Source organism: Bos taurus, chromosome 19 (assembly GCF_002263795.3).
Source record: "Bos taurus isolate L1 Dominette 01449 registration number 42190680 breed Hereford chromosome 19, ARS-UCD2.0, whole genome shotgun sequence".
NCBI classification, from domain to species: Eukaryota; Metazoa; Chordata; class Mammalia; order Artiodactyla; family Bovidae; genus Bos; species Bos taurus.
The window spans coordinates 61,860,043-61,881,231 of NC_037346.1; the positions used below are offsets into that span (position 1 = coordinate 61,860,043).

The 21,189-nt window shown below is 52.4% G+C and overlaps 2 protein-coding genes across 8 annotated transcripts in view; one reads left to right on the forward strand and one right to left on the reverse strand.

Annotated features, from left to right (window-relative positions):
* ARSG (arylsulfatase G) overlaps positions 1-21,189 on the reverse strand; it is a 104,767-nt gene that overhangs the window by 78,270 nt on the left and 5,308 nt on the right.
* SLC16A6 (solute carrier family 16 member 6) lies at positions 362-19,305 on the forward strand. The gene is given in 7 exon segments (NM_001192672.3): positions 362-533; positions 7,754-7,847; positions 7,850-7,991; positions 11,001-11,144; positions 12,577-12,705; positions 15,050-15,841; positions 17,162-19,305. Coding segments are annotated over 6 exon segments (1,548 nt in total). The 5' UTR covers positions 362-533; positions 7,754-7,760; the 3' UTR covers positions 17,416-19,305.

The following is a 21,189-nucleotide window of genomic DNA, read 5'->3' on the forward strand; positions in this document are numbered from 1 at the left end:
GGGGCGGGGGCGGCCCTGCGGGACCCCGCGGCTGATCGGAACGGCCAGGCCGTTACCTTCCGTGACCCCCGGCCCCGGCTCCGGGCGGGCGCGCGCCCGACACGGCCTCGTCCACGTGGGCCGGCGCGCGCACGCCAGGCCGGCCCCCTCCTTGGCGGCGCTCCGCGCTCGCAGCACATGGTCGGCGGCGCGCCCCCGAGGCCGGCGGAGACCGGCTGCAGCCGGTATAGGATAAGCGATAGGCAGCGGCGCGGGGCCGGGGCGCGGGCGGCCGCACGCACGGCTCGGCTCGGGCTCGGGCGCGGGCGGCGGGGCGGGGGGCGGGGGGCGCGGCCCGGTGGCCCGAGGCGCGGGGGCGGGCGGGGGGCCGGGCGCCCGGGGCTCGCCCGCCGGAACCAACTTGCCATAGGCTGGGGCCCACGCCTCAGGGGTTAATCCTTTCTCGTGTTCCCGAACTGCTTATAAGGAGGGGGTGGCCCGGCCTCCGCCTTAATTGAGAGCCTTTGGGGTTTATTCTCCTCCGTCCTAACTTGGTGAGTTGGTTTTTATCATTTTACGTGTTTAAAAGTTTGATGGTGGGCTGTGGGTGGTTTTGTGAAAACCTGTGTTCGGAGCTTTCGGGGGGCTAGTGTGGTGGGGGGGGGGGCGTTGGAAGGAGGGGGAGGAAACCACCGAGAAGCCGAGCGTTTTGGACACCGTGCTCCCGGAATCCTCTCTGACAGTTGGTAACGCTGGGGGCCCCGGGATGGCGCGCTGTCGCCGGTGTAGGCAGCCGAGAGTTGCCTGTCGGCGGCCCCGGAACAGGGGGTCCGGAAGACACCTAAAGGCAGGTCTGGCCTTTGGGTGCCCCCTCCCCGGTTCCGGCGAGGGTCTCCGGGCTGTCGGCAGCGGGGGGCGCCGCGCTGAGCCCCGCCGCACGCATTTTCCGCATGAAGTTGTCCGCGCGTCATGGGAGCGAAATGTCAGAGGTACTGTCCCCAGGCTGGCGCGCGCGCAGGGCGGCCCCGGAGGCAGCTCCGGGGAAAGACGGGGTCCCGGCCTCCCCCCACCCGCCGCACGCGCCGGGGCGGCCAACCGGGAGGCAGGCTTGGGCCCCGACAGCCGCTCGCCTGCCCTGACCGGCAGGGCTGTCTGCGGACGGCTGGTCGCGCTCAACTTCCAAGGTCCCCGGGGCTGCCCACCACGGGGAAGCGCCCGGGGAGCGGAGCGGAGCGGAGCCGTGGCCAGGGAGGATGGTCTAGCGGAGGAAATGGGTTACTTCCTTCTGGTTTTCTTTGCTGCCTTCTTTTTTAAACTAGAGCCCCACGCTCCCCTAGCAGACAGGTGATAGAAGCGTGTTAGGTGGCACGGTAACTTGTCAGCAAACGCAAGGGCGGGGGGAGTGCGTCAGTCTCAGAAAAAGACTTCCCCGGAGCCCAGTGGGGCAGAACGAGCGGTGAAGACTGGTCCACCTGGGAGCTGGGTTTGTATGCACGGTTTAGACACCCCTGGGCAGCTCTTTCTGCACGGAGACGGTTTCTGCCCTGGGAATGGGATTTCTCTGTAATCTCATCATTTTGCAAATCATAGTAAGTGGATTAGGTGCAGGGTCTTGTTGGCAAAAAATAGTCCCAAGTGCTGTGCAGAGATCTGTAAGGGAGGGTTCTTCCCGGGTCCAAGCTCCAGTCTCAGCATCTGGTGGTGGGGAGGGGAACAGTTACCCTGCCTGGTGGATATAGAAATATTTCTCTCATAATTAAGGGGAGCCTGTCCAAGATAGAGTTCCAGTATGTAAATAAACAATGCAGCCAAGTGGAAACGCTCTCCTCTCTTCATGAGAACCGCTAACCCTGAGTTTTCCTTCTGTGGTTTCCCAAAAAGGACTTTCCTTGCTGGAACTCCTGAGGAGGACATTTAAATTAGGGGCTCGCTGTCCGCGTCACTGTCTTATAAAAGGGGTGAACCAGTTTAGCCAATGATTCAGAGCGGTCGGGGTGGCTGTCCAGGTTAGGCTTGGGGTTTTTTTTTTTTTTTTAATAGATTATGGAGGTGAACTTCACCTTAAGACAGACGAGTTCTGACTGCTAGGGCCGGAAACAACTTGTCGAAAACTGCTCTCCAGGCTACGCCTTTAAGAAGGTTGGAGGGAGGCAGTGGCCAGGGAGGCGGGAGGCTGCGCTTACACCAGCAGCACCTCTGCCCGCCAGAGCCTTCGTTTTGGACTTCGCTCTGCTCTGACCCTGGACGAGCACCCTGATGGTCCATCCCAGTCCAATATTTTGCATTCTTTATGCCTCCAGGGCAAAGCTTTTCTCAGGAAATCAAATCTCAGAGAGATTCCCAGCTCTAGCAGCTTTCCAAGCCTTGGCAGAACAGTCATTTATTTAAGATTAGATGACCAAATACTCATAGGAAATCACTCCAAACGGCCCAGCGCGTTTTGTTCATCCTTTTCCTCTGGACGAACGTTAGGGTGAGGGTGGGATGGCTGCCAGGAACCCCAGTTTGGAGTCTGAGCATCTTACCCTCCAGAGTAGCCGCACCTCACCCTGCTTTTAGAGGGTGAAACTTAAGAGATGAAGTCATTTCCCCAGTTAATGGTAAATACAAAGTCAACAAATGCACACGAGCCTCACAAAGGCAGACCTGTGGGCCTTGGGTCAGAGGGCTTAGAAGCAAATTGAGAAAGATGAAAGGGTCACGTAGGGTCAGTCGGGGTCAGAGGCCATCAAGAGTGGAGGTTCTAGGGCAGGACGAGAGCGAAGATCATCCCCGTCTAGTTTAAGGACCCTGTTCACCTCTTGAGACTGAAGATCAAGGAGCAGAGTGATTCTCCCCAGGCCACGGAGTCGCGTGACTGTATCCCCACACAGTCAAAGAGTATCCCTTCCCATCAGAGAAATGCATGTACCCGTAAAAGCAAACAGATATCTCCATGTTCTGGAATTCTTAGAGCCTTTTAAGCCGCAGGCCTTGGTTTCTGGCTTTGTTTGTAGAGGCTGACCCGTTCGTTAAGCCGGCCGGCCTGCTGAGTGCATAGCAGCAGAGTCCAGGGAAGGTTTATTCTGCCAGCAGGGCTTTGGGGGGCTAGAGCCATGCGCTGCTTCAGGAGCACCCCAGGACACATACCGCGTTCAGTGAACTTCTATCCAGCACATGCTATGTGTCGAGCACACTGCCCAGGGCTGGGGCTGGGGACAGCAGCCGCTGTGTGCAGGGCGGCCCCACTGTGTGTTACAGCGTCCGGGCTGCTCTGTTACCATTCTGTGTCACGCTCTCCAGCGCTCGCTACACCAGAGCACAGGGTGCGCTAGCGCGATACAGGAGTAACACTGGGGGCTCTGGGTCCTGGAGGGTCATCTTCCCTTTAGGGTGATCCAGTAATAATGACCTCCCCAACCCTAAGAATGCAGGTGACAGTTACAGTTGCATCTGGCTTCAGGGGAGGAGCCTGGATATAAAGCAAAGTTTGGGAAGAAAAAACACAGAGGCATCGAACACCCAGGAGGGCTCAGAGAGGAAACAGGAGGGAAGCAGTGGCCGCCATCCTGTAGCCTGCCGGCCCGGTGCAGACCTCGCCGGCGTCGCCACCTGTCCACCCGCGCCCGCGGGCATCACCTGGCACTCATGCCTCCCTCCCAGCTCCCCGGGCACCCTGGGCCACCAGGTTCAACCCGATGACTCAGGTGATTGGGCACTAAAGATCAGCTGCCAGAGCTGGGTGGAGCTCTAAGGAGTCCCAGGGCCAACCTCCTCATTTGACTAGTGAGGTGGTCAGGCCCACAGAGGCGCAGCAGCTTTCTCCAGGCCACACAGCAAGGGGGTGAGAGAGAGAGACAGGCCAGTGAGCAGGACTGAGCTCCGGCCTCACCCAGGGCCTGCTGAGAGGAGGCGGCCTCAGCTTTGTGCAGAGACTGCAGGCCACTCCTGCTCCTCTAGTGAATGCAGTAGCCGCTCAGTCATGTCCGGCTCTTTGCTACCCCCTGGACTGCAGCCCGCCAGGCCCCTCTGTGCATCGGATTCTCCAGGCGAGAATACTGGAGTGGTTGCCATGCTCTCCACCCAGGGTTTGAACCCAGGTTTCCCTCACTGCAGGCGGTTTCTCTACCAGCTGAGCCTCCAGGGAAGCCGTGCTCTGCTAAGTACCACCCAGCCAAAGATCATGCCTCCGTCCTGCAGCAGGCTAGAGATTCCTTTTGTCCCCCTGGGGCCTTTATCAATGTCAGCCCAATGTGTTTTTGTTCAGGTTGGCCTGAGCCCGCTATTAAAATGCTCGGATTTCCAGGGCCCCCTTCTGGGTCAGATCGTGCCCATGTGGCCTTGGACTTAGCCGCCACTGCTGGCCGGAAATGTGCTGAGTTCCGGAAGGACACGGCTGAATGGTTTTAAGATGTGATGGGATTTCAGCCTTAAGGGTTTTTATCATTATCATCAACACACGCTGACGCCGTGGAGGTGGAGGCCACCTCTGTGCTGTCGCCGCCCCGCGCCCCCGGCTGTAGGCCCAGGCGCCTGGCAGGTACGTCCTGTGTGCGAGGTACCCGAGGGGTCTGTAGGGACCCAGGCCCCAGCTTGTTTTCCATGAGCTTATAACTTAACTGAGCAAATAAGACAAGTGCATACAAGTAGACAGCCCCCTGTTTTTCAAGGATGCTTGTCCCAGGAAGAGACCCCTGAGGTTGAGCGGATCAGAGGAAGCCTCACGGAGGAGGAGGACGCAATGGAGCCACACCTGTGGGCGCCAGCCATACGGAGGGGGCCTCCAGCCTGGGGAGGGGGCACGCCACAGGCAAGGGGGCTGGAGGCACTGAGGCCTGGAGGGGTCCAGGGTGGCCTGGCTAGTGGAGTCCTAGAACAGGCGGGTAAGGCTGCAGAGGTCCGCGGACAGCAGGTCAGGCTGGGTGTCCAGCTAGGAAGGACATGGAACGTCAAGCTGGTCCCATGGATTCTGTCCTTCAGAAAGAGGAAAGCGCTGAAAAAGTCCGAGCAGAAAAATGTCATGACGGTGCAGCATTTCAGCAAGATTAATCATACCAGACACGTGGAGCCAGTTAAGACACCAGTGAAGGAGTCTTGGGCTTCCGAGGTGGAGCTCAAAGGAATGGCCGAGTCGGGGAACAAGAAGGGAGGGTGACCTGGGCTGTGGGCCCCCGACACTCCCTTCTTCCCTCCCAGGGGTGACCACGGTGCCAAAGCCAACACTGGCGCGGGTCGGGTTGGCCAAGAAACTTGGTCACGTTTCCCTTACCAGCCTACAGAGAGACCCGAACGAACTTTCTGGTCAGCCCAATACAGTTTCTTTTTCCTTCTCAGTCGTAAGCCCACTACTCTTGGCGCGCCTCTGCCCCAGCCGCCTCATCCTGGGGGTGGCCTCAGAAAGTCTAAGGAAGGAGGAGGCCTGGAACGCCTCCGCTGCTGGAGGGCTCCGGGTTGCCTGTGGTAGCGGCTGCCTTCCACGCTGGGAACGTGACAGGCCAGCTGGTCTGTGACCGTCGGCCTCCACCCCGAGCCGCTGAGTTCTCTGCGTCCCATCTTCCCCCTCCACTCTCAGGCATGACACGCGGACTCATCAGAACAGAGGCCTTTGCTGCCGGGAGCATAAGCTTCTTAAAGCGTCGTGTGCCCTATTTTATGCAACCAAATAGCTAACAGTAAGAGGGTAAAAATGCGTATATAGTCCTTTCAAAGTAGGGTTTGACGTGCTATCAGTAGGCTGAACAAGATGAAATGAGGTCAGATTTGTTGCTTTGTAAGATTCTTAGAGCAAATTCTGAATACTGGACCCTGTATCAGAAACTGACAAGTTACTAGCCGGTGGAAGTTTGTCCTGTTACTTGTCCTTCACCCTCCGTTAGCAGTAAAACCTGCCTTAGCACATGCACACTGCAGCTCAGGGCTAGGTTACCCGTACGCTCTGAACGTCCACTGGGATACAGCCGCATAGTTGCAGAGGATCCTTAAATTCAAGGTGTCGTCATTCAGCCCCTTAAGTCGTGTCAGAATCTCTGCAATCCCATGGACTGCAGCACACCAGGCTTCCCTGTCCTTCACTGTCTCCTGGAGTTTGCGGAAATTCACATCCATTGCATCAGTGATGCCATCCAAGCATCTCATCCTCTGTCATCCCCTCTCCTCCTGCCCTCAGTCTTTCCCAGCATCAGGGTCTCTTCCAGTGAGTCAGATCTTCGTATCAGGTGGTCAGAGTATCGGAGCTTCAGCATCAGTCCTTGCGGTGAATATTCAGGGTTGATTTCCTTTCGAATTGACTGGTGGGTTGCCATTAAGAGCTCAGAGACCACAGACTCATTGACTCTTGTCAACGAGTTTAGTTGGGCTAAAAACACACATGACTTGGAAAGTGTGTGCAACTGCAGAGGTTTGAAAAAGCCCACGTTTATGGCCATCGGTCCGCTGCAGAACTGCAGGGACTTAAGCGTCCCTGCCTCCAGGATTGACTGGAGTGTGTCCCCTTAGTGATGGTACTGTCTGTCCTGATGTTTGTTGCGAGTTGAATGGAAAAGCACAGTGAAGCCGGGGGTAGCTGGCTTACGTGCCCGAGCTGCCCAGACCCCTGACTTGGTGGGCCCTGACTTGGACCTTATATCCCAGAGTGCTGGTCCTGTGTGGAGGAAGTGCAGCCCTCAGACACCACGGGGTGACGCGCTGTGAGGGGCTCAGTCGTGCTGAGCCGGCTCCCAGCAGACAAGTGCCCACATTTTCATCTGCCCCATTCCGGTCCTGCAAGTGCATCCGCACGTGACCCCAGACCCGGATCGGGTGGGAAGCAGGCGGCTCTGAAGGACCCGCTGCCCCAGGCAGACGCAAGGTGTCTCCCGCACTTGGCCCTGGAGGGTGGCCTGTGTGCCTCTTCCTGGGCATCCTTTCTGATCCACGTGTCTTCTGGTCAGTTCAGTGACCAGTTATGGTCACCTAACTTGTCTTCAGGTTCACGGTCAGCATGGATGCCTTTCTTCATCCTCCAAAGTGCCTCTAAATATCCTGCCCGCGTTCTTTATGTTTGTTTGGTTAGGTTTTGCCATTAACTGCCATAGCTTGGAAACCTGACTTCCCCAGGCGCTCCATATACAACACAACGATAGTTCGTTAGGTGACAGCTCGCTAGATAGAAGGATGGATGGATAGGTAGATGAGAGAGACAGATGATGTGATAGCTCGCTAGATAGAAGGATGGATGGATAGGTAGATGAGAGAGACAGATGATGTGACAGCGAGCTAGATAGAAGGATGGATGGATAGGTAGATGAGAGAGACAGATGATGTGATAGCTCGCTAGATAGAAGGATGGATGGATAGGTAGATGAGAGAGACAGATGATGTGATAGCTAGCTAGATAGAACGATGGATGGATAGGTAGATGAGAGAGACAGATGATGTGACAGCGAGCTAGATAGAAGGATGGATGGATAGGTAGATGAGAGAGACAGATGATGTGATAGCTAGCTAGATAGAAGGATGGATGTATAGGTAGATGAGAGAGACAGATGATGTGACAGCTCGCTAGATAGAAGGATGGATGGATAGGTAGATGAGAGAGACAGATGATGATAGATGACAGATATATAGATAAATGGACAGATATAAATAGATGGGTAGATACTATTACTATTCAAAGACGTTATCCTAACTGCACATGATTTAAATGTTCATTGACCTAAGAACTGTAGTAAGTAGCTCTTATCCGTGATGTCCAGTATTAGAATCATCTACCCTCAGGCCACTGCTGGTCTAATTTTGTTTTAATTTTTTCTTTCAGATTAAGAATGTCCCATAAGAAATCACAGCTTTGTTGCAGAGCCAATGTTTACACTCAAGTGCCTGACGGTGGGTGGGGCTGGGTGGTCGCGGTTTCTTTTTCTTCGTTGAAGTCTTCACCTACGGCATCATCAAGTCGTTTGGCGTCTTCTTCAATGACTTAATGGACAGTTTCAATGAGTCCAACAGCAGGATCTCGTGGATCATCTCCATTTGTGTGTTCGTCTTAACATTCACAGGTTAGTACATCTTTCAGCTTCAACGCCAGATAAGCATGTGTGTCTTGGCAGTTTGCCTAATGAGGTAAGAGAGGCTGAGGAAGATCGTCTGTTTGCCAGACCTGACTACCGTCAGCTCAGAGCACACGTGTTAAAGGCCTCCCGTGCATGCTCTTAGGATCCCGCAGAGTACCCTGAGGACAGCGGTAAACTCCGGCTCACGGGGAAGCTAGTCATTTCCTAGAGAAGAAATGTCACAAAGTCTTCGGCATCCCGGGCCCTGGTCTCGTAAAAACGTGCTTAGGAAACAGGTGGAAACGGCAGGTGTGGCTACAGGCAGAAGAGAGATGGAATGCATGAAAGGAGAGCATGAAAAAGTATACATGTTGTCCAGAGGGGACGTTGTGAATTCCAAACACCTCCTTCCCTAAAGGAGTTCCCGTCTGGACTCCCAAATCCAGCAGCATCAGTTACAATACACTGTAGTGTAATTCTTACCACACTCACTTTCACTAGCAACACGACACAGCGGTGAGGTCTCACGATGCTTCATCCATCTGTCGGGGCTACAGCAGGCTTTCCTGAGCAAGCAGGGCCGTTGAACTTACCCCCGACAGTTAACGGAGCTGCATTCAACTTCCCTAACTTTAGGTTCGCATCCTGCCATGGAGCCGTCACCTCTAAAGTTTTCTGAACTGTCATTCACTCTATCTGACTCTCTGTGACCCCATGGACAACCCGCCAGGCTCCTCTGTCCATGGGATTCTCCAGGCAAGAATACTGGAGCGGGTTGCCATTCCTTTCTCCAGGGGATCTTCCCAACCCAGGGATCCAACCCAGGTCCCCTGCACTGCAGGCGGACTCTCTGCCATCTGAGCCCCGGGGAAGCCCAGGCTTGCCTGAGTATACTCAGGTTTCTGCCCTGCAGTGCCTGAAAGAGGCAGCTCCACTGTTCTCTGCTGAAGTCAGACTTTATCCCCTTGGTCCTGATTCTGTCTCCTACATGTTTCATGGACGCACTCCTAGTTCCGGTGTGAAGATTAAGATACTTTCTTAGTTGGCGGCCTGTTTACTTTCTTGGAAAGATAACTTACATGAACTAGAACCAAAATTTTACATTTGGTAACCGAAGTAAGAAAATTGCAGAGTTGAACTTTCAGTCCTTTTCTAACCAAAGATAATATAGTCAACAGAAATACCCAGCTAATACTATTGTAACACAGACAACTGTTCTTTCTTTAACTTTAATTAATTCACTAACTTATTTGCTCGGCTGTGCTGGGTCTTAGTTGCAGCATGTGGGTTCCAGTTCCCTGACCAGGGATCAAACCTGGGCCCCCCAAGTTGGGAGTGCAGTTTCTTAGCCTCTGAACTGCCGGGGAAGTCCCAGAAGATAATTGTTCTAAATGCTGTTATGTTGTTGCTATTGTTCAGTCACTAAGTCATATCCAACTCTTTGCGACCCCATGGACTGCAGCATGCTGGGCTCCTCTGTCCTTCACCATCTCCCGGAGCTTGCTCAAACTCATATCCATTGAGTTGATGATTCCATCCAACCATCTCATCCTTTGTCGCCCCCTTCTCCTCCTGCCTTCAATCTTTCCCAGCATCGGGGTCTTTTCCGATGAGTTGGCTCTTCAGGTGGCCAAAATATTGAAGCTTCAGTTTCAGTCCTTCCAATGAATATTCAGGGTTGATTTCCTTTAGGATTGACTGCTTTGATCTCCTCATTGTCCAAGGGACTCTCAAAAGTCTTCTCCAGAACCGTAATTGGAAAGCTGAAAGCATGAGTTCCTTAGCGCTCAGCCTTCTTTATGGTCCAGCTCTCACATTTGTACATGACTCCTGGAAAAACCAGAGCTTTGAGCAGATGGACTTACACAGAATGCTTTCATCCTGGTCACTAATGCCTGAGTCTGCACACTGCCTAAAAATGGCCCTGGTGATTTCATTCTTCACTGTATTAACGTATGAGCTGATGCTCTACCAGCATTGAGAGAGATATACGGCCCAACCTCAACACCATCGAGTCCTTTTTTGGTGGTTTTGCTCTTTCTGTCCAGCACGTGCCACATCATTCTTTCTCCTCCAAGTCTGGAGGGTCCCCTTATCTCCTCGTACTCCCGGGGGGGGGGGGGCGCGTGGAGGGGGTAGCAGTGGTAGCCTAAGTAACATATAACTAGGAAACTTACTTGCCAGACTTTAATGTCCTGGGGCACAGAGTGCATAGAAGCTATGCCGACCGTAATGCATCAGCCACTTTGAATCATCTGTCCCATGGCTCGCCTGCTTCTGCTTTGCATAACACAACCCACCATACTTTCATACCATTTGCAAAAAAGTCAAGTGGAATTTGACCCTAAATGGAGTCTTGTTCAAAAGAATCCAAAGCAATGAGCATAGAAACAGAAAAAGTAACACAGAGTCATTGGAAATCCCGTGTTTATCACAGAAGAACATGAATGTAATGCATCTCCAGTTTCACAGGGGCTCCTGCTGGGTCAGAGTCGTCATCTAAGAAGACGGATGTAAGTTTTAGACTGTGACTCTGGCTTTCTCTTGGAGGAGCCCCCAAAAGAGATTTTAGAGGATGGGATCTTAAGACAGACTTAAGGCACGAGAACAGACTTGTGGTTGCCAAGGCGGGAAGGAGGCCGTGCGGGGTCAGCTGGTGCAAACCAGCGTGTGCGGGACCGATGAAGACCCAGGGCCTCCTGTACAGCACAGAGACCTGTATTCAGGGGCTCGTGATAAACCTTAGTGGGGTGAACTCCCTGTGGTCCAGTGTTAGGACTCCGTCTTCCCTGCCGAGGGCCCGGGTTCAATCCCTGATCAGGGAACTAAGATCCCACCAACTGTAGTGCAGCCAAAAACAACAGTGGAGAGAAAATTTTAAAGCATTTATGTAACTGAATCACTTTGTTGCAAGTCAACTACACTTCGGTAACAAGGTAAAAAGACAGACTCCGGGGGAGGCTGAGGCTGAGGCTGACGCCCTGGGGGCTGAGACCCGCCCGCTCTCCTCTGCAGCCCCGCTCTCCACCGTCCTGAGCAGCCGGTTCGGACACCGCCTGGTGGTGATGCTGGGCGGCCTGCTGGTCAGCGCGGGCATGGTGACGGCTGCCTTCTCGCAGAAGGTCTACCACATGTACATCGCCATCGGCATCGTCTCTGGTGAGCGTCTCTCCCGGGCTCGTACCTTCCCCGGAGACTCGGTGTCGAGAATGAGCCGTGGGGAAGGAGGGACCCGGACCCATCGCGCGTCTCTCCCCCCTGTTCACTTTTCTCTTTAAAATGAGGGCTGGCCCACATCTGTGCCTCTGAACTGGGCCGGATGCCTCCTCTTCTCAACACCCAGGACTTTGTGTCTGATGTTTTAATATTTACCGATGAGAAAGAGAACTTCTCTTTCACAAGAGTTTGCAGGCACAAGACGTCCTTTTCACAAAATAAGGTTTGAATGTCTTTAACCAGCGCTTCCCAAGTCTGGTTGTGAGAAGTCTGAGCTGTAGGGGAGGGGCCGGCGCTGGACCGAGGGGTCTGAGGAAACTTTTCTCCTTTCAAAGGAGTCTGTACATGAGTCACAGATTTTATATATATATATATATATAACTGTATATATATATCATAACTATATGTATAAAACTATATATAACGTTCTCTATATAACTCTCTATAACTATGTATATATAAAACTCTGTATATGTGTAATTCTGTATATAACTATATACATAACTAAATACACACATACATATGTATATATATTTGGAAAACTTTTTCCCTTTCAGAGGAGTCCACACATTACTCACAGATTATATATAATTATCCCTATACACACACACACACACACACACACACACACACACACACACACGGGCTTCCCCAGTGGCTCAGTGGTAAACAATCTGCCTGCAATGCAGGAGACGCCGGACACACAGGTTTGATCCCTGGGTCCGGAAGATCCCCTGGAGAAGGAAATGGCAACCTGCTCCAGTATTCTTGCCTGGGAAATCCCACGGACAGAGGCGCCTGGCAGGCTACAGTTCAAGGGGTCAAAAAGAGTTGGACTGAGTGACTGAACACACACACACACATAATTCTCTCTATATAACTAAAGACATGCATGTATACGCAGAAATTTTTTCCCTTTCAATGGAGTCCGTACATTACTCAGATTATATATAACTATACTATATATATGTGTACATAGTGAAGATTTGCAGACTTTTTCCCATATATTTCTGCACATACAAAACCTCATTTATTTCCAAATAGAAGTCTTATGTAAAAACTATATTTGATAAGGGTTCTGTGCACTGTGAATTATATAAATCTGGGGGAAAAACTGCAGAAAAGTAGGAAAAAAAAATTCCACGAAACAGATTTTTATGTTCCCTTTTTTTTTTTTTCCTACAACAAGCTTCCCAAAACAGCTCTTACAGTTTTTCCAGACCTCTGATGAAACCTGCTTTGCTCCAGAATGAATTTCTGGGCTCCCTGAATGTAATTGTTTCTAAAATAAGCGCCCGAACCCCAGCTCTCTGAACGCACCCTTCGGGCGTCAGCCGGCGCGTGGTTCTCACTGTCTCGCTGGTGTCCGTCACAGGCCTGGGGTTCTGCTTCAGCTTTCTGCCGACGGTCACCATCCTGTCACAGTACTTCGACAGGAGACGCTCCGTGGTCACGGCGGTCGCTTCTACGGGAGAATGCTTCGCCATGTTTGCTTTTGCACCAGGTAAGCGGACGACCAGAGCGTGCGTGTTCGTGTGAGCTGGCCCTTTATGGTGCTCTAGATGGTGCAGAAGGACAGGCTAAGTGTCTTCTCTCAGAAGGACAGGCTAAGTGTCCTCCAGTCCGGCAGCTTTTCGGGATCTATCCTCCTTTACCCCCATTGTAGGAGTTCAAACATTTTAATACTCATCCAAGTTCACATAAATAGGAAGTGGGGTGTGTGTGTGCATGCGTGTGTGTGCTCGGTCGCCCTGTTGTGTCCAACTCCTTGCAACCCCATAGAAAGGTACACAGCATATATTCAGCGAGGAAGCTTGAACCATCCATTCCTAAATAGATCCGGGGACTGCTTATACTATTCTCTTTCTCTCATTGGTCAAAAGAGCCATATTCTGTACAGATTTAAATTGTGCTGGTAAAGTCAGGCTCATGAGCTATGTGGATGATCTCACGGGGAGACTTTCATCCCTGGCTTATTTCCCTGTCTAGACTGTGCACTCATGACTCTCACTAACCAATGGAGAGAAGTCACCTTGGAGAGCTGGACTCAGCTCTTACCTGCCTCCTTCAGTGAGTGTGTCAGTGAACGGCAGTGGAGTTCAAAGGAACCTGCCTTCTTCAGTGAGTGTGTCAGTGAACGGCAGTGGAGTTCAAAGGAGATGCGGCGTTTCAGGGTGACGCGTCATGTCTGAAGCTTCCCAAATAGTTCAGAAGAATCAATGTATGCTTGGCTATAAATATGCAGACAGAAAACTGTTCACTGTTGAATTTCGGTGATGGCAGGCATATGGGTGTCAGTCTTTGCACTTTTCTGTTGGTTTGAAATGTTTCAGAATAAAACCTTGAGGGACAGTCAGTGGCCTGCGAACCCCCTGAAGGTGGAAACTTCATCTGGGTCCGGCTTTACTCCCTAGCTCATCCCTGGCACCTGGCCAGTAGGCACCAAGGAAGGTGAGAGGGAGAAAAGGAGACCAGTTGTTGCCAGAAGAGGGTCAAACGCACTTGGAAATACCCAAGCCCGAAAGAGCTCACAATTCTGAGTTTTCCATTTTAACGGGGGAAATAGAGGCGGGAGCAAAGAAGTGCTGAAGAAGTAAACGGAGCCCCGGGCCCAGAAGACGGGGCTGTCTCACCAGGCCCATCTTTTACTAACCAGGTTACCGCATCTCTTAAACCTGACTGTCAGCTCTCACGGAGTGAGACTCGAGTGAAACGAAATTCTCAGGAACGTCATTTCACCTTCCTGGGATGATGACAAAGATACTTGGAATCTTGTCGGGCCTGTTTATTCTCGCGTCACTGGGGAGCTTGAAGCCTCCTTCGGCCGACCCCGCCTCCCCATGCCAGGGTCCCGCCCTGGCCTCCAGGACGCCTCTAGGCTGGCAGGAAGGTAGTTAGGGCATCCCACAGGCTAGAAAGCGGAGGACAGCATCAACACAGCTACTGACAAGCCTATACCGCGGTCACGCAGTAACTGTGTTAATTCCAGGATAATCCTGTGAGCTTTCGGATTCTTAGTTGGTTCTCTCCCTCGTCTGCTACTGTTGAGAGCCAGAGGAGTGGCTGGAGAAGCATCCAGCTCACAGGGTAGAAGTTCAGTTTGGAAAAGGCCAGAGAGTCAGTATTTCAGGCTTCCCGGACACAAGTCCTTGTCAGATCCGCTCACCTCTGCAGTGACGGCACAGGAGCAGCTCAGACGCCGCTGAAGAATGCTCCCAGCTGTGTTCCAGTCGAGGTCAATGACCCACGCTGGGCTGGGGCTGGGGCTGGCCGGCAGGTCGCTGTCCGTGCACCCTGATGCGGGTCACAAGCTTCGTTCACTTCTTGTGCCTCTGCTTAGAGGAAGGCACCCCCGAAGCTCCCTGCAAGCCTGGGCTGAAAGTGTTTGTTCCATCTTGTCCTGATACATCTTTCTCCTCCTCAAGTCCTAAAGGCCCCCAGGGATAATGCATGTCAGGTCAGCTTTCTTTTTTGCTGTGCTGGGTCTTCACGGCCCCACTGGCTTTTCTCCAGTTGTGTCGAGTGAGGGCTGCTCCCTGCAGTGGCTTCTGGTTGCCGAGCGCGGGCCCCGAGGCGCTCAGCCTCAATGAGTTGCAGCTCGTGGGCTCAGCAGTCGTGTTGCACGGCCTTCAGTCATTCCTGGGCGTGTGGGATCGTCCTGGAGCAGGGCTCTAGCCCGGGCCCCCTGCACTGGCAGGCGGAATCTTTGCCCCGAGCCACCGCAGGAGTCCCAGCTGAGGCACCACTGTTCCGTCGGGCCCCCAGCACGGCTGTCTTTGCTCTGCTCTCCCCCGGCCGCGTCCCTCTGACCCTGGGTTTTCTTTCTGCTTCGCCCCTGCCCTCCGCAGCCATCACAGCCCTGAAGGAGACAGTGGGCTGGAGGTACAGCATGCTGTTCGTGGGGCTCCTGCAACTCAACCTCGTGGTCTGTGGCGCACTGCTCAGACCCATCGTCATCGTCGGCGCGCCAGGGACCCCCAAGACCCCCGCCCCCGAGCACCGGAAGGAAGCGCAGTACATGCTGGAGAACGAGAAAACCCGCACCTCCATCGACTCCATCGACTCAGGAGTAGAGCTAACTACCTCACCGAAGAACGTGCCTGGCCACCCGGCCATGGTGGAGCCCGCGGCCGAGCTGCAGGCCCGGGGCCAGCCCGGCGCCCCGCTGCTGGACTTCTCCGTGCTGACGGAGAGGAGCTTCATCTGCTACACGCTCTTTGGGCTCTTCGTGACGCTGGGCTTCTTCGCCCCGTCCCTGTACATCATCCCGCTGGGGCTCAGCCTTGGCCTGGACCGCGACCGCGCGGCCCTGCTGCTGTGCGCCATGGCCGTGGCCGAGGTGTTCGGCCGCATCGGGGCAGGGCTGGTCCTCAACCGGGAGCCCATCCGCAAGGTCTACATCGAGCTCATCTGTGTCATCCTGCTGACTCTGTCCCTGTTCACCTTCACCTTCGCTGCGGGCTTCTGGGGCCTCATGGCCTGCAGCGTCTTCTCGGGGGCCATGATCGGGACCGTGGCGGGCACCCACATCCCGCTGCTCGCCGAGGACGACGTCGTGGGCATCCAGAAGATGTCGTCGGCGGCCGGGGTCTATGTCTTCTTCCAGAGCATCTCGGGGCTGGCCGGACCCCCCCTTGCAGGTAAGCTGCATACAGAAAGGAGTACCCTTGTGGGCTAAGCTTCCCCTTTCTTTTCCATGGTGGTTTAACCCCGGGGCTCTGACTGCAGCCCCCGTGCCCTGCAGCAGGACCTCGTGTCAGTGCGCGTCTGCACCTGCTGAATCCCGGGCTGCCCCGCCCCCAGCCCCTCCTCCTCCCTACCACGGGTCCGTCTGAGTCTGCCCCTGTGTCACAGCTGAGAGTCCACATTCAAGGCTACCGTCCTGTTACGAATCGTGCCAGCTTCCTACTCAAGTCGAATGAAAAGCAGCATCTATTGATCTTGATACTTGCAGAGCATTTTAGAGGTGTCAGGATGATCAGTATCTGAGCCACTGCTCTTGACTTCCTGTGAGGACGTGAACCCTGGGGTGTGTCAGCCCCCAGCCCGAGGCGGGATCGGCGCCCGGGTCAGGAGGGACTGGGGTCTGCAGCCCGAGCCGCCTGGGCGTTTGCTACCGGGTTGCCTTGTGAGATGCTCGGCGGGGGACACAGGGATTTTTGACCTCCTCACACTCTGACTTTTTGGAAGACAGGACTGAGGGGCTTCTGTAAGCCAGCGTCCCTTCGGGGGATGGCTTTTAGGGAACTGAACCCAGGGCAGCACTCTGCGGAGACCCCGCTGGTCACTTGGGAACATTTCCTTCAGGAAGGATGTGTATGTTTCATTTCTGGTGTGCCAAGTCTCTCAGTCGTGTCTGACTCTTCGCAACCCCATGGACTGTAGCCCGCCAGGCTCCTCTTTGTCCATGGGGCTCTCCAGGCAAGAATACTGGAGTGGGTTGTCATTTCCTCCTCCAGGGGATCTTCCCAACCCAGGGATCAAACCCCAGGTCTCTGACATCTCCTGCATTGGCAGGCGGGTTCTTTACCACTAGCGCCACCTGGGAAGCCCCGTTTTATATCTTGGATGGGAAATAAGTCCTTGGGGTTACTGTGATTACACATCTTACCCAGTGCCCTGAGGTGGACCAGGGTGAAGTTCACAGAGCTCCTTCCTCTCAGGAGAGGATGTCAGCTTTCTTTCCAAGGAGATGAGCATCTCCCTGACCCCATGTTTTACATTCTTGACCAGGACAGACCTGCCCACAGAGAACATAGCAAGTGACAGAAGTCTCTCAGGTGCTGGATGGGGGTGTCTGTCTCCTCTCCCGTCTAGAAAACACTCCTACCTTCCAAGCTCTTTTTCCCTTAAAACAGTCAGACAGAACCAGGAAGGCAGAGAGCCCGCGAGGTGACCGAGTTTGGGGGAGCCTGGGGCGGGGCGGGGGTCTGCGTGGCTAACATCTGCTGCCCCCGCAGGTCTGCTGGTGGACCAGAGCAGGATCTACAGCAGAGCCTTCTACTCCTGTGCGGCCGGGATGCTGGTGGCCGCCGTGTGCCTCGCCCTTGTGAGACCCTGCAAGCAGGGACTGTGCTGCCGGCCCCGAGCCCGGGAGGGCAAGGCCGGGGGTCCCCGAGGGAAAAAAGTGTTGCAGGACATCCCCGAAGACTTTCTGGAGATGGACCTGGGGAAGACCGAGCACAGAGCTCCTGCAAGAACGGAGCCCGTCTGACACCCGCGTCCGTCACTGCGGCGCCCCAGGGCCGGGGAGGGCGTGGGGCGGGGGGCCCGGGCGGCAGAGCAGCGGACCACCCGCCCGCCTTCCGACTGCACTTCAAAGGGAATGTATGTGAGAACCACTACCAACATCCGTCTTGTTTTCTTCTTATAAGTTTTCTTTTTTGCTTGTTTTTTATGCCAAAACAAAAGCAGTGGAGCGCCTTTCTGTGCATCAGCCTGGCTGGGTTCAGCAGCAACACAAAGACACACAGGAGGACTCTGGGCCACATTCCGGTTTTAAAATAGGGACATGAATTGGCAAAGTGGTTTGAAGAGCTCTCACGTTTGATAAGCCGCTATCGTAGAAAATGACATCTGGCCCAGGCCACTGAAATGAAATCAGCCACTCAAAAAAAACACAACTTACATCATTGAAAAAATTCCTCATTTTCAGAACTATGAACAAATTGTTTAAAAACCTTTGAAAAATTCTGAGGTTTCCATGAACACATTAGGGCCTCTGAATTTTCCAGATAATCCATGGAAACAAAGTACAATTTAAGACCAAACCTTTGGCCAGTAAATGGAGATTCTTAAAAATATACGTTAACTTGAACTTCAGAAATGTGAAGATGACCACTTCCTTGTGCGGCCAGTCATTTACCAGTATTTCAATACAGACCACACAGCATGGCATTCAGAAATGAATTTCCTATTGCTTTTTAATTATTCAGAAAAATGTGATTGTAGTGTCTTTAATTTAAACCACTATTTATTATTAAGTTATTCTAGAATGAATAAAGTAATCAAAAGAAAGTCTGAGACATAAGCAGAATTTTTACCTCCCTTCTGCAATCCTTGACATGCCTCTTAACTTGTAAAGTTACTCTCTAAAAGGCCAAGTTGTAAGGATTCTTCAGTTTAATGGCAATGTGTGTGGTTGAAAGGGGGCAGGGGGATGAACAGCAAATCGCCTTAGCTTTTTTAAATGATTTATCGCCTAAGAATACTTGAGGATCTTCTTTGATCAGAATTATATCTCATTGAATTGTTGAAGCATTTGATTTCTTTTTACCATCTCACTGTTGAAGCGTTTCTGTATTTCACAAGGGGCAGCAGACATTCAATTCGCCGTCATGAGTTGCGTTCTAGGAACCTTGATCGCCCTGCGTCGCAGGGTCACCGGGCAAGCCGGTCACTGTTCCTTTTGGCATCACACGACACGGATAGTATTTTTTTTTCTGTAAAGGGCAGGTTATGAGGGGAACAGGTGGGCTACGGACTCACGTGTCCGGATCTCATCTGCAGGTGACGGTCAGAGCCGCTGCTCCATCTCTACTCATTTTACTGTTAATTTTTGACAACTCAGGGGGAAAAACTACAACAAGCCTAGTTTGGTTCCAGGTACACACAAGCTCGAGCGTTTCTCTGCACGGACACGACAGTGGCATAGCTGAGCGCCTGCTGCGTTTTGTGCGGCGCTGGGTCAGCCAGAGAAACAGGGCAGTCTGCAGACGCTGCGGAGGGCGGGGAGGGGCAACCACCGAGTGTCCGTCAGAGGCAGGCACAGCTGGGACGGGGCAGGCGGGGCGCATGCCACTGCCCAGAGGGACTCGCAGCTTGTGGCACGTTTGCAGGCTCCATGACTTCAGCACTTTACTACGTTTTTACTATGAATGTTCGATACAATTTAATATTTATAACTGGTTTCAGAGCGATCTGCTCAAGACGTCCATTCTGTTAAATGCATGGGAAAAAAAAAATGTATGCCAATTTCAGTATGTCAGTAATCGAGGTTTTTAAATGTTTGGAAGAAAATGAGAACAGGATTGCTGATTTGTTCTGTATTCTGTGACATTCTGGTACTTCTAGATTTGCAATAAATGTATGGCTTTTTTATTTAGAGGGAGTGGTTTGTTTTTCACTGACGTCTCAGCATGCATCGTTGCGTCCAGCAAAGGTTTTAAAAGCTCAGGGAGGATCCGTTTAAAATAACATTTTCCGAAGCTTTTCTACAAAATCTTTTAACTGTACTAGAGACACGTTAACAGTTCTAAGATGTGTTTGTTGAATGGGATTATTTCGTAAACGAACGATGAATGAATGAAGTGATCCAGTGACCACATAATGAGAGCTAAGCCCATCGAAAGCAACAGGTGAAAACAGGACTTCCCTGGGGGTCCAGTGGCTACGACTCCGAGCTCCCAGTGCAGGGGCCCAGGCTGGATCCCTGGTCAGGGAACTCGATCCCACAGGCTGCAACGGAGAATTGGAATGTTGGAACTAAAGATTCTGCATGCCCCAACTAAGAACCAGTGCAACCAGATAAATGTTTTAAAAGAAGTAGTAACTGTAAATAGATTAGACTAACCATATATAGTGACAGCACAGGCCTAAGAACCAGCCTAGTCTGTCAGGAAACAGCATGACCTCTGCACGTAGCGGTCCATGGAAACCGTTTGTTAAATTCCAGGCAGGAACTACTGAAGGCTTTGCGGGCCCCACAGGCTCAGTCACAGCTGTTCAGCTCTGCCTCTGCAGGGCAAGAGGAGCAACAGACACAATGTGAATGAATGAGCACGGCCGCCTCACGTGGACCCCAGTGTTCATCACAGCACTGTTTACAATAACTAGGACGTGGAAGCAACCCAGATGGGCAGACGATAAGGAAGTCGTGGTACATGTACACAGTGGAATATTACTCGGCTATAAAAAAGGAACGCATCTGAGTCAGTTCTAATGAGGTAGATGAATCTGGAGCCTGTTACACAGTGAAGTCAGAGAAACGCCAATACAGTATATTAACGCAAATACATGGAATTTAGAAAATCAGTAACAATGATCCTATATGCAAAGCAGCAAAATAGACATAAGGAACAGACTTTTGGACTCTGGGGGAGAAGGCGAGAGTGGGACGATGTGAGAGAATGGCAACTGAAACATGTTTATTACCATATGTAAAACAGATACCAGTGCAAGTTCGACGCATGAAGCAGGGCGCTCAAAGCCCGTGCTCTGGGAAACCCAAAGAGAAGGGTGGGGACGGAGGTGGGAGGGGTCAGGAGGCGGGGACATGCGCACCCATGGCAGGTCCGTGTCCATGTGTGGCGAAACACCACGATATTAGTAAGTAATCATCCTCCAATTAAACAAATTCTTAAAGACGTTTCAATTCATGGATACTGAAATTTGAATTCCATAAACTTTCCACACACTATGAAATACTGTTTTGGTTTTTTTTTTTTTTTTGATGACATAAAAATACAAAAACCATGCTTAGTTCGAAGGCTGTCAAGGAAAATCGGCAGTGGGTTGTATGTGGCCTGTGGGCCGCTCCACAGCATCTGTGACACTATCATGGAGGTACCACCAGCGGCAGGCTGTATACCGACAGTCCTGATGGGGAAATGCGGAAACAGTGACAGATTTTACCTTATTGGACACCAAAAATCACTGCATTTTGTGACTGCAGCCAGGAAGTTAAAAGATGCTTGCTCCCTGGAAGAAAAGCTGTGACGAACCTAGACAGCATATTAAATAGTAGAAACATCACTTTGCCAGCAAAGGTCTATATAGTCACGCTATGATTTTTCCAGTAGTCAATATATGGATGTGAGAGTTGGGCCATAAAAAGGGCTGAGCACCAAAGAATTGATGCTTTTGAATTGTGTTGGCGAAGACTCTTGAGAGTCCCTTGGACTGCAAGGAGATCCAACCAGTCCATCCTAAAGGAAATCAACCTTGAATATTCATTGGAAGGACTGATGCTGAAGCTAAAGCTCCAATA